The sequence below is a fragment of the Euwallacea fornicatus genome, chromosome 31 (genome assembly GCF_040115645.1).
Source record: "Euwallacea fornicatus isolate EFF26 chromosome 31, ASM4011564v1, whole genome shotgun sequence".
NCBI classification, from domain to species: Eukaryota; Metazoa; Arthropoda; class Insecta; order Coleoptera; family Curculionidae; genus Euwallacea; species Euwallacea fornicatus.
The window spans coordinates 1,683,462-1,696,839 of NC_089571.1; the positions used below are offsets into that span (position 1 = coordinate 1,683,462).

General features: G+C 39.5%; 1 protein-coding gene across 4 annotated transcripts in view; it reads left to right on the plus strand.

Annotated features, from left to right (window-relative positions):
- LOC136348067 (pikachurin-like) overlaps nucleotides 1-13,378 on the plus strand; it is a 207,456-nt gene that overhangs the window by 63,116 nt on the left and 130,962 nt on the right. For all 4 annotated transcript variants that reach the window (XM_066298616.1, XM_066298615.1, XM_066298614.1 and 1 more), the window contains one exon: nucleotides 2,866-2,982. In XM_066298616.1, coding sequence (XP_066154713.1) covers nucleotides 2,866-2,982 — 117 coding nt within the window. The remainder of the gene's footprint in view (nucleotides 1-2,865; nucleotides 2,983-13,378) is intronic.

Genomic DNA, 13,378 nt, shown 5'->3' on the forward strand with positions numbered 1-13,378 from the left:
TTAAAGTCCAAACTCGAAAATGCTTTAAGGTATAGAGCGTCCTATTTGAAATGAACAAGTTATTGAGATTCGAAGTTGTGCAATTAGGGAGTATCTGTTTGGGGTTGTGAAAAACTTACTAAAAGACCTTTTCGGACCTCAAAACACCGATTCCAAAATTTGCAGCGGTCAGCGCTCAATACCGATTTCCGTGAAATCTTGCTGTGGTCAAAATTGCCAAATTTCAAGGTGCAACTCGGACAAAGTAAATTTCAGACATGAAATACTTTATTTAAATATTAAATTTAAACTTTAACGATAAATTCGTAAAACGCGAAAAATATGGAGTTTCATCTAAAATAACGAAATCGATTGCCAGTTCCGGTGCAACCGAAAGTACTTGGATTGGAAATGGTCGATTCTAGCCTGAAACCAAATTTTATTGGGCTACAATAATGAAAAGTCAAAAACGTTTTAATTAACGGTTGCATGGTTAACTCGTATAACCGCACTTGAACTTGGATATGGCAATATCTTTCGGGAAATTGGACCTGTCCAAAACGCGTATGTTTTTATTATATAAAAATGACTTCGGTTGGAGGGTACGTAGTACCTCATGCTGCTAAATAACACCATTTGTTCTAAATTTAATTAATGAATTTTGAAGGGGGAAAGTGGCCTAATTTGGGGGTCCAAAGTGTCCAAATTTTATGAGTTTTTCGACGTAAAGTTTGAATTCGTAACTTGTTCGTAAGCAGTTGCGTGTAAAAGAGCTTTAACCACCACGGTTTGCCATTAGTCGAGTTATGCCCGTGAGGTAAAACTAAAAGAAACAACCTCACGCGGGTTTGGACAAACAAACGAAATTGGAACTTACTCTTACCAGAGGCAAATTAAGTTTATCTATTCTAATTCAACAGAAGATTTATTTTCTGCGGGAAATAATTTAGGTTTGGAATTTCCAGTGTTTAAGTTAACTCTAAACTTAAAATATCTCTTTCACCCATCTAACTACTAGCTTTACTGCACTCTCAATTGTAAACGGCCATGATCCGATGATACCGCTAAAATTTAGGTAGTGAAATGAAAAAGCAAGTTTAAGTAAAATTTGTTAGCAAACCTTCGTCCGACAAACGAAACTACGTAAAGGACAGTTTGGTTCGCGAAAATGGACAGTATTAAATTTTACTTATTTCAATAAGGACAGAATTCGTTGTTCTAAGTGTGGAGAGGGAGACTGCTTAGTTGGGCGGGTTACGAACTCCGGTTTGGATCACACATCCCACACCGGCACTGCTCCCAGACGAAGAGAAGAACGAGAGAGCAAAATGACTTCGCTTATCCCTTGAGTACTCAAAGGGAGGAATTCCAACCGGGGGCGCACCACCACCACGAGCCCTTACGAGCTACGGCCGCGCCGGATGGCATAAATCGGCGAACACCTACGCGAGTCGCTTTTATGGGAATATTGCAGGCCCCCGGCCTGCAGATCGCGGCAATGGCCCCACCGAGAAAGCTTCTTTTGACCAGTAACGTATTTTCCAGCCATAAAGGACACTGAGATATGGCCCGGCGGGCACCGTGGTCTGGCACCCGGATGGTATTCTTAGAATAGGTGTCGAGGTCCATGGGCGTGACTTACGGGATAAAGGAGCAAGTAAATTCACAAAATAAACCACGTCGAAAAACCTATAACCTAATAAATCGATAAAATTTTATTGTTCAAAATTGAACCCGCATCAGCACTTTCTCACAAGTGCAATTGAAAAAACTCGAAAAGAAGTGATTTATGTTAAAATTCGATCATTGTAATTAAATTTCACGGGGCATTATGAGCAATGAAAGAATTAAGAGACATCGAAGCAATCTCCCTGAGTGCCAAAGCATTGCGAGAAACCTGAACATTCAGCAAGTTCGACTCTTGAGAAATACAGGTGTTTACACGACTACGTAGTGAACTGTTCAAAGTCCTCTTATATCCTGAAAGGTGCTGAATTTCTCTATAGGAGCCTCGAATCAGGCCCGAGTTAAAAAGCCATTTTCCGGGCTTTGGTCTGATTAAAAAATTAAACATTTGAATCGATGCGGGCTAGGAGTTTTGAAACATCGGAATATAATTATTTTTCAACAGTGTTTTCGAAACTACTTCGGGAAGTGCACCGACTCTTCGTTTGCCGAAGGATTTCTGACTTTAAACCCTTCTGCAGTCTCCAGGAACTCTATGAAACTTCCTCAACAAGATTAAATGAAACTAAGTTCGGCTAACGTTTTCCAGAAGCTTGAAAAACTGTTTTTTATTCAATTGAATTCTTGAATTAGGCTCGAACTTTAAATCGCTCTCCCTGTTGCCAAGAGAGCAGGAGAGCTACTTGGATCGATAAAGGAGGGATACAATCAAAGAGCGAATTGTAATTATTTGCAGTCCAGTTTTGAAGTGGCCACACTTTCGTGGGGAATTAAGAACGTAAATTTCAGACAGTCTGGCAAACGTTACATTTGCAAAGCTCGGGGCTTCGGTGAACTTTCAAAGAACGATTGAATTTTGATTCGAAACAACTGCCGTTTGAACTCAAACTTTAACTCATATTCCCGTTTCGACTGAAAGAAAACAAGAGAAAAGAGAAACACATTAAAATCGAGAAAGGAGAGAGAGAGAGATGATCAAACCACCGTGCCATATCGAAAATTAACTTACGAACTTTTCCATATAAATGCTGATGCGTAATATTTTCATCCCAGCAGTGAACCTTGATAAATATACGAGTACATTCGGATGGAGTAGTGCATTCAGAAGTTCTGCTTTTGTAAGGCCGATAAGGACAAAAGTTTGAGAACGATCCTACATAACGAAACGAACTTGCTTAACAGTTTTCAACTTTGTTTCAGGACGATGCGGTCATGGAAGCCCCTGCGAGCAGATCTGTTTCGAACTTCACGATGGGATGTATGAATGCGATTGCAGGGACGGGTTTATACTTCGAGCTGACGGATATAGTTGTGCAGGTATGTCATATCTACCTTAATGTGGATTTTGAATTAATTTCCTAGGCGCACTTAATTAAAGTTAAAACGAGTTAAGAGCGGAATACAGAAGCTAAACGAAGAATTGACGTCACTGCTATATATAGTGGGGGACACTCCCGTTCTCGTCTTCCCTCCCGGTGGTAGCCCGAGAGACTTCAGTTTTCCCCTTCTCCTTTGTTGCCTCAATTGATTTTGCCAGGCTCGATGGGCCTTTCCATTTTGAACCATCTCCAAATCGAAGTTACACGGGATACTTGAAATACTGCGATTTTAGCCACTCTCAGGCAAAAATATTTGAGGTTTTTTCGTAAACCTTGCACTCCAAGATAAGACCTACAATTCGATTTATTCTGGACAATACAACGTTTACAGGTGTCCCTTGTAGCTGATAACGTTAGAAATTACACATACAGTACTGACGTGCCATGGCGCGCTCTCCTGTTTTGTTGTTGTCAGAATGACACTCTCAGTCATTTAACTCTCGTTCCTGCAGTCTCTGCGAGTCAGATGCCACATTTAACCCTTTCAGGACGGCGGAGCAAAAAGCGAGTCATGCCCTTTGGACGGGCGCCGGCGGTTCTCTCCCGTCTTTCAATGTCTACATATTACATAACTTGTTTTCCGCATATGCGATTCTTTTAAATATTGCGGCCGTTGCGTAAACAAGGGTTTACCACATCGAGATAGGCATTTTTGTTCTTTTTCTCCTGGCAGCAGAGCTGGAAGTGACGTAAAAAATCAAAAACACGTACGGAAAATTAATGCGTCCATTTTTGTTGACAAAATGGTGGGCGAACGTGAAAATTCGTTCGCATTAGAAATATTGACCTGTTAACTTAATTTCAAATTAGAATTTCAACGCTGCACGATGACGTTCAACGCATACGCAGCATGCTGCAACATCACATTTATTGCACAAGTTGCTTTGCGTTTGTCGTTTTTTGCACAAGCTGCGAACTGTTTTAATTGTTTTTTGTTTGTTTTTGTTTTTTAACTGGAAAAGTGGATGGAAAGTGGCGTTCAGTAAGCCGCAGTGGAAAATATCCATCGTTTGGCTTACTGGTTTCAGAATGTCTTGGTTTTATTTTTTGACGTTTTTTAATTATCCTTCCAACCAAAATTTCTTGAAACTGATCCAACGGAATGTTTTCTCCATTTCTAATTTTGTAAATCTGCCTAATCCAATGGGGGGAATAATATTTTCTTATATCACTTTATACGTTTTCTGACAAACGCTCAAAGCCTCATCAACTCCATCAATAGCTCCCATATTTACGATATAATGAATGACGCTCACAGGTTTTTTCCACCTTCTTTCCACGACTAGCTTCTATTTTCTCCATTTCGCTGACGTGTATAGACCACAGCATATGAAAGTCTCTTTTATCGGTCCATTTTATTGTTAAAAATGTTCCTCCAGAGAAAAACTACATGGAACCTTTTTCCTTTTTCTTTTCGAAATTAGCGTGAATTGTCTATTTGCTTTCACCGTTTCGCTGCAGTTGACTTTTTGATGGAAAAGAAAATCATAGAGAAGAGGGCTGGTGCACCAGTCCCTGCTTATAAACAATGACCATTTCCACAATACGTTTCCGTCATTTTTAACACGAATTTTCCCGATTTCTCTACGTTTGCCTCAAATTCTTTTATTTCTGCATCAGCACCAGTATAAATTATGACGTCCAAAATGAACCCAGTTTCACAGTGCGCCATAACAAAAATGTTTACGCCGAATCGATGTCTTTTAGACGGGACGTATTGACGAGGAGACAGTCGATCTTTGAAAAGCAACAAACTTTCAGCGATAAATATATTTTTGAATGGATGCGACGCACCCTTGAAAGTGGTTCTGAAACGATCTACGATGAAATGGAGTTTGAAAAGTTGGTCTTCTTTATTGACGTTGCAACTCTCAGAGAAACGTGATCATTTGAACCTTAGAAGGTATCGGACACGCATTATCTGTCCGAAAACAAATGTTTCAATAATAAAGCCTTTGGTCCGATAACGTTTGATATTATTATTATGTATTAGCAGCATTAGCGGAGAAATTGCTAAGAAAACATAAATATCATCTGCAATTAGAAATTTATAACTCAAATACGAATCATTAAAATCCTGGATGGTAGGCTGAAAATCCGTTCAACCTCGTTGGAATCCATTACCAATTTTATTGTTTTAGACATCCCTATCGTTCTTGTTAATTCCATCATCAGCACTGTCTGAAGACATAACAACATTTTCATCTTCATCTTTGCCATCATCCAACCTGGATTTGTAGCCTCTTCGTCTAACGGCGCTTCATCTTTGCCATCGCTCCTCATCAACATTTCTAATCAATTTTCATCCGCGTATTGCATGTCCTTGGCTCGTGCAGGCACTCTAAATTACCAAGTGTAGGTATAAATAGAGACAAGTCAATACCACCAATGTCAAATAAACTTATCGTGTTAAATATACGGTATACCTCACGACCATTAAAAATAAGCCCGTAAGTGACCAAGATAAGCGTAGCTGGTCATTACCATGAGGCCCCATTATTGCATTTTAGTCATTCCCCGTCCTAAACCTTTTACCTTACCCTGGGACTTAAATTGCTTCCCGTCCGATAGGAAAGAAATTCATATACGACTAGAGTCGTTTCTTGTACCGAAATGGTTAAGAGAGTTGGTTTCTCTTTAAATTACTACTTTTGCCAATGAGAGTTCCTGATAGAGAGATATTGCACGGAGATTGCATATCCATCAATTGATCCTTTCTCATAGAGTAAAACCATACAATGAGCATTACTAGAAAGTACAAAAGGACGCCTGGTCCAGGACGTAAGAGATATACCGAATGTCCCGTTAACAGAGGGCGCCAGCTGTATCTCTAAAAAACACTGTTGGAGATGAAACTTTGAAATACAAATGTTGTGACAAAAGTGGCCAAGATAAAACGTTGGAAATATATTTTTGATTCCTATCTCCACCGCTAGGTGGCGTGTCTCATATAGCGAATGGAAATATGTCAAATGACTGAAGAAAAGCAATGAAAAAATGTATTGAATGTGTTACAGTTTTATTCGTGGAAAGTTTCTGCATACCCTTTGCATATGATTTTTGTAAATATATTTGCAAGCGTTCTGCAGAGGGCGCTGCGAATGTTCTCACATAGAAACTTAAAAATCTCGGGAACGGATTATAGCATTTAAGGAAGTTGTGGTTCGTCGGAAAAGGCCTTTTTTGCTCCCTCCGAGAATGTATCAGATGATTCATTTCAGTTGATGAAAGTACCCTCAGAGGGCGCTTTATTATGAAGCCTGGAATGTTCGCGAATTCCTTGCAAGTATCAAATGGAATGATACGTGTTCGGTGCTTTAATTATCAAGAGCATGAAATCTTACTTATATCCCGAAAAATCTCAACTCGATATCTTCATATGTTTAAAAAATATGTTGGTTTTTCTCCGGAATGTACGGTATTTGGCCTTCATGGGGCTCACGATCTGCAGATGACTTTCGGCACTCAAATAATTTTTTCGTTTATTTCAAAGATTGTTTGAGTCTCGAAAGTCTTTGTCAGATGGTGAGCGCCGCGAAGGTCAAATACCACAGATTCCAAGTAAAAACCGGCGTGTTTCCTAAAAAATAGAAATATCGAGTTGAAATTTTCAGGACAGAACTAAAATTTTACGCTCTCGGCAAGTAAAATACCGAACATAAATCATTCAATTTAGTATTTGCAGGAAATTTGCAAAAATTCCAGATTTCGTAATAAAGCGCCTTCGAAGGGTAGTTTTATTATGTATAATGGATTGTCTGACACATTCTCGTATAGAGCAAAAAAGGTCTTTCTAACAAGCTACCACTTCTCTAAATCCTATGATCCGTTCTCGAGATATTTAAGTTTCTATCTGACAACATTCGCAGCGCTCTCCACAAAAGGCTTTCAAACATATCAAAAAATTTAATATATAAAATTATGCAGAAATCTTTCACGAATAAAGCCAGGACACTTTTAGCACACCGTTTCATTGCTTTTCTTCAGTTATTTGATACATTTTCGCTCAATATATGAAATACGCCGCCTAGCGGCGAAGTTAGGAATAAAAAAATTCAAATATTTCATCTTGGGGCCTTTTGTTGCAACGTTCTATTTCAAAGCTCCGTTTTCAATAGTTTTAGAGATACAGTTGGCATTTTCTGTTGTTCGGAACACCCCGTACGATGCCAAGAGATGATCAATAGTTGCAATTGCAATCCTTGTGAAATCGCTTAAATGCCGCTCCGTATCTGAAAAATAAAATACTCATTACTAGATACATCAGCATAAGGGTTAAAAAAGTAATAAGGGCACTAAAGGAGGTTGGTTTAACTCCGAAATGTCCTGCTAGAGTCTCTGGGCCTACGCCACGTAACAAGATCACACGGTTGCGATTTGCAAGACTTCATGTTAATTGGAACGAACGTCAATGGGGAAAATTCTTTTTATAGATGAAACAAGATTATAATTTTGGAAGTCGAATGGGCGTGGTCGAGTATACAGAGGGCCCAGAAATGATTTCCAGAATGTAAATTTGGCTAATTTCTTTCTTCCGTTGGTTCCATTGTTCATTAGGGAGGCATTAGTTGGGAGAGTTACACGAAGTTCGTTGGGGCAACTTTGGAAATGAATGCTGATTGGTATCTACGCAACATTCCTGAAGAGCATGTCTTATTTACATTACGCTAGCTTTACTCAGCGTGATAACTTCCTGCTAATGCTTGCGCCCGTCCCGCAAGATCAGTGACCCTGTTAGTGGCCATCAAATGACTCCTGATACTAATCCCATAAAATGTCTATGGGGCATCCTGCGGTGACACATACGAGCACGAGATCCAGCTCCTAACTCGATTACAAAATTAAGAATTGCTGCACGAGAAGAATAGAATCCAATACCGCAAGAAACCGTCAAAGCTCTCCTGAGGAGCTTATCTGAGAGGATACAGGCTATCGCTAGAGCTAGAGGAAATGCTGATTATTAAATTGTTATTTTCTTGGAGTCTTGTTATATCGTCGTTATTGATACTCTTTGCAATTGAATGTTACGACCAAAACCAGGCGGTTTTGTTAATTCCACTACGAGTGTATTGTAATGTTTCGGCTTGTAATTCGTTCGCCTATGGCATATGCAAACATGGGGGTGCGAGGCATTTAGCAATAAAAAATTTCGCAACTAAAAAAGCAAACAAAAGGTGGGAAAGGAAATAAAAAAAAATCATTTTAAATAAAATATGCGATAATTTGACCTGTGGGCATATTTAACAGTTGATTAACCATTCCAAGAGAAATCGACTGAAGCAAAAAGCATTATGAAGTTGTTTGATAGAAAAGATACGATTTTGAAAACAATTTGCCATTTTTGTCTTCACGAATTCATGAAATATTCATCAGATATATAATTTTTTTGTTTGCGAGGAGGTGGGAATCTTCTTAAGACACCTGGCTGGGTCATCAGCCGGGTAGCGTGGGATTCAACTGACCATTACGTCGGCCGCCTACCCACTAAATCCGCCTCCCCTCTTCTGCCCCGGAACTACCTTCCGGTGTTGCTTCGGGGCACGGATATTCACAAACATGACTTCGCAAAAAAACATTTATTCACGAGGACGACCTCACTCCGATCTTCCTCCTTTCGTTCTCATGCTCTACGTTCATGTTTACTATCGCTTCCATTATTCTTTCAAACGCATCCCACTTTTCTCCAACAGTTCACGCCCTACTGTGCCAAGACGAGTCCTTTCGCCCTGGCCTCAGCCCGATAGTCTCCCACTTTGGACACTCCCAGACTGCACGTTCTGGTGTATTCACCGGACTTACTCCGTCATCCCCGCAGAACCAGCAGCGGTCGCTCCCTTCCACTCCGATCCTGCGCAAGTACTTACCGAACACTCCGTGCCCGGTAAATACCTGCGCCAACACATACCCGCTCTTTGTCCATTCACTCATGCACCGCCATTCATCAGATATCTGGCGGTAACCAATCGTATGTCATATTTGTCATGGAATGTCATGCGGTGTCAGTGACTACATTGCTTTGGTGTTGCAATTTAACTTGATGAATGTTGCTAGCGAAAGTGCAAACTTATGGCTCAACGCCCCAATTCAGAGTGCGCTGACACTTTGCTAATTTATGGGGAAACCCAAAAATTCTGCTGCTCCAAGCTGGATTTGAGTGACACCCACAAATCTGAGATTCGGAAAAAACGTACTCAACCTCGTTGAGGAAGATCCTTTAACCAATACTCGAAAAATATTCTTTAATCGGATTGTGTGGACAACACTCTGCGACAACCAATTTTACCCCCCCCCCCTTTTTTTACCCTTTTGACCCTTTTTACGTACAAAACGTGCAGTCTTTGCAACCAAACGATCATCCTCCACGTTGACGATTTTGTAAATGGTTTCTACAAAGACTTGATAAATTCCAAACTATTAGAATTTTCTCCCATTGGCTTCCGATGACGCAATTCTTACACGTAATGGCATAAATAACCCTAAAATACTTGTACAAGGGCCATAGATAATCCACATTATGTTGGTCGTAACTATTTCCGAGATAGATTTTCAATAAACGTTTCGACCGGACTGGTGAATGAACAACTTATTCACCCTTTTGTGCTGCCAAGACAATCAACTTGATATGATGGTTTTTTTCAAAATCGTTTCCGATCTTCGAAAGATTCCTTTATCTGTGTGTCGACAGGTGTGGTTTCTACAAAATGGCGCATCCACTCGCTTTAATCGTTTGGTGTGGCAGTGTTCGAATGGTGCCTATGCCATGGCCTCTTCGGTCGCCCGATCTAACACTCCTAGATTTTTATTCATGCGAACTTACGAGAAACATACACCAAAATTCGAAGACAGGGCTGGTTTGGGGTACGTAGAACGAGGCCTTCTCTTCAGCCTTACTACGTCGTAGAACTACTGTCAGCTTAGGATATTCATCGTTTACTTAAAAATAGATTATTGAAAATTGCTAATTGAAAATGTGTTTAAAAATTTAGATCTCTGTTATTATGCAACATTAATTTTTTCTGTTTAATCCTCCTCTTTTGAGGCGCTTGATCATCCCCAATAATAAAATCGCAGCACTTTAAACAACCTGTATATATTCCATGAGCGGATTGTTCCTCATTTCTCTTATTTTTTTGGAAATAACGCCTCCCACGCCAATAGGGCTTGTTGGAGCGGTGTAAACACACACTATTTTGATTTAAAACTAACTGACAAAAACATACACCCTTACTAAGGGCTCGGTTGAACACCTTAGTTAACGGTTCAATGATAAATCGGCTACGATCTCCAGAGCCTAAGGAAAATGGGTAGAAAGAGAGAAATACATAACGATAGTATACAGGGTCATTCGCGCTATATGGCCCGGAATATTGTGGCCAAAATGCGAGGCATTCGAAAAGCTTTCCCTTTGGACTATATAAACGTCCATTATGACTGCTTTTGAAAATTATTTTCATATTATACAGGGGGCCCCAAAAGCCCTAAAAGTATCAAAGTTGCGTGTTTTAAATGGCAGTGACGTCACATATTGCCCCTATATCATAAAACTGACGCAGTGCATCGAGACCAGACTTGCGGCAATTACTATTCGCCTCATGCACCTCTTGGCCCGGTCTTGATAATAAATACCGTGATTTCCGAGTCGTTCGTGTAGTTCATCTCGTGCTACACAACAACCTAAAATACTACAAAGAAAATTTTTATTAGTTTCTTATTGTTGAGACGGTACCTTCAAATTTTGTGAAATGGCGCCCTGGGCGGCATCATCCATCCATTGCGTTCCAACAAAAACATTTAAACCGTCTTCAGTAAGTACCACGACGCAGGATTGGGTTTCCATGTGAAAATGGTACTGGCTATCGACGTAGCATTGTCCTCTTATTGTTATCAAAATGATCAGAATTCGCAATTAACAGAGAACTGGAGAATTCTGAATATGCTGGAGAGCATACCTTCGCAACAATATCGCAACGCTGCGTTACAGCTGTGCATGCGCACTCTCGTAGGTAAATGAGTTAACGCGGTTTCTACGGTAACATTATTACCGTACGGGGTTCTTAAAGTTGCGTACGCAAGAACTTACAGATACAGCTAACAGATATTGATAAGCAATAAAGATTAACTGTGATATTGACGAAAATGCGGCAAAACCTAATCAAAAGATCAGCGTATAACACATTTATTGGCTCTAAACGTCAGTGCTTGGAATGCTATAAAGCATGCAATCTCATCTCTCTTATTTGTCCCATTTTGTCGTGATAATCTTGCTGTCTTATACAGGGTGTGCAAAAATGAAAACTAATCAAGTGAAAACTTTAAGTGGCCGTAACTTCATTAGTTTAAATACAATATCAGATTTTCTAACTTACCAAAATATGTCATTTTTAGTTACCCATCGAATGGTACTGGGATGTTCAGAGCTAAGTCTTCGCGTTTTTACAGAATGCTCTAAATAATTGTTCTTAGCACCATTTGATGGGTTTAACCTCAAAGCTCGAAATTACAAATCAACCATAACATGAATCGAAACAGAGTGGTTATAACAGATGTTCAAAACCTCATCATCAAAGAAATCTAGATTTCTTCATGTGGGGATACATAAAACGAATTGTCTGCAATAGGCCTCCGACTGCTCCACACGATATGACAATACGTATAAGAGACGCGTTTGAACCTGTTACCCCGCAAATGTCGTCCAGAGGTGGCAGTGGTTTTGGAAAAAGAATCTGTAAGTGTCCGGAATCGGACGTTTTGAACATATGACGTGGCGTTGCATTTAAACTAATGAAGTTATGGCCACTTGAAGTTCTTTCTGGATTAGTTTTCGTTTTGGCACACCCTGTATAAGATGGCAAGTTCATCACGATTGGGATATAAAGTGTGATCTATTGTCACACCAACTGCAAATCACACTTACATAACTTAAATGCTTCTTAAGTGTTTAAAATATGAAAATTTCGTAAAATTTTGATAAAATTTCAATTATTTAAAAAACCATAAGCGTCAAGTATTTTAAATTTGATTAAAACAGACACTTATTTTGATTGGAGAATTCGAAAATGTGATATTATACGAGGGGTTCCATTAAAAAAAAAAAAAACAACTTCGTCACTTTTAGGGCTTTTGGGAGCCCCTGTATAATACGAAAATAATTTTCAAAAGTGGTCATAATAGACGCCAATATAGTCCTAAAGGGAAAGCTTTTTGACAGCCTCGTATTCAGTATTCCGTGCCGTGTAGCGTGAATAACCCTGTATAATGATTGCGTCAAGAACTTCCGTTTCCAATAGCTGCGAAATGATAGTTTTTCGGCATAAGCTCACGTCATCATTTTACTGGGCGGATTTATGGTAACTGATGGGTCTCTGGTCATTAGTTTCGCGCATCTTTCTCTTTTTGTTTAATTTTCAGTATTTGTGATTGCTCTCTGTGATATTTGTCGGTGTTAAGTCTGTTTTTGTATTCAAACTTGACCGCTGGTGCGAACATCGATGACTAATTGTTATTCACGCTCGTTGAACAAAAGGCCTCACGTCGATTGTTATTATTTAAATAAAACGTATTCCCTTTCGTACATTTTTCCCGTCTTTGACGATGATTCATTGATGAATATATGCAAACATCGTTCCATTTAATCCTGCGACCATTATCAAAAGGACGATGGTATACACTTGAGCCGCGAAATTCTCTATTTTTAATGTAATTTTAGTGTTCGTTAATGACCTTTTTTAAAGGTCTATCTGGTTCGCCAGTATAAAATTCCTCGTGAATATGAAAAATTTTACATTGAATCTTAATTCTAACGTCGGATCTGCCTCCCGATCGTTCGACTTGATCCGACGTATCTCCTGTGGGGTATTGAAAGGTTTGCGATTGATCTATTTTGATTTCGCCTCATTATAGGCTGCGCAAAGTTGCGATCAAAATCTCCACACACGCGCATATGAATTATTCATCTGATGGGCTGCTTTCAGTAAATTTCCCCACTTGTCACGTTATGCTAACTGTTATAATTGCATTGTTTTCATATAGCGTAAATAATTAGTAAAATTTTTGTATCCCGAACATGCCGGAGGGCCTTTCAGGGGTCCAAGGGAGCGGGGCGTCAAATAAATGAGATAAACATTATTCATATTTTTATGGCGTTTTATTGTTCCTGTAGTAAGTAGAAATGATAATAGCGTTTGTTCCAACGCCCTTAGAATATCCAGACTCCGTTAAAATTCGTATAATTTCATTGGGGCTTACTATTTGTGGATGCACCGGATATGGTAATTTGCACTTTCAGACTTATTATAACGCGAAATTTCTCAAAAACAAATATTGCGAACCAATGC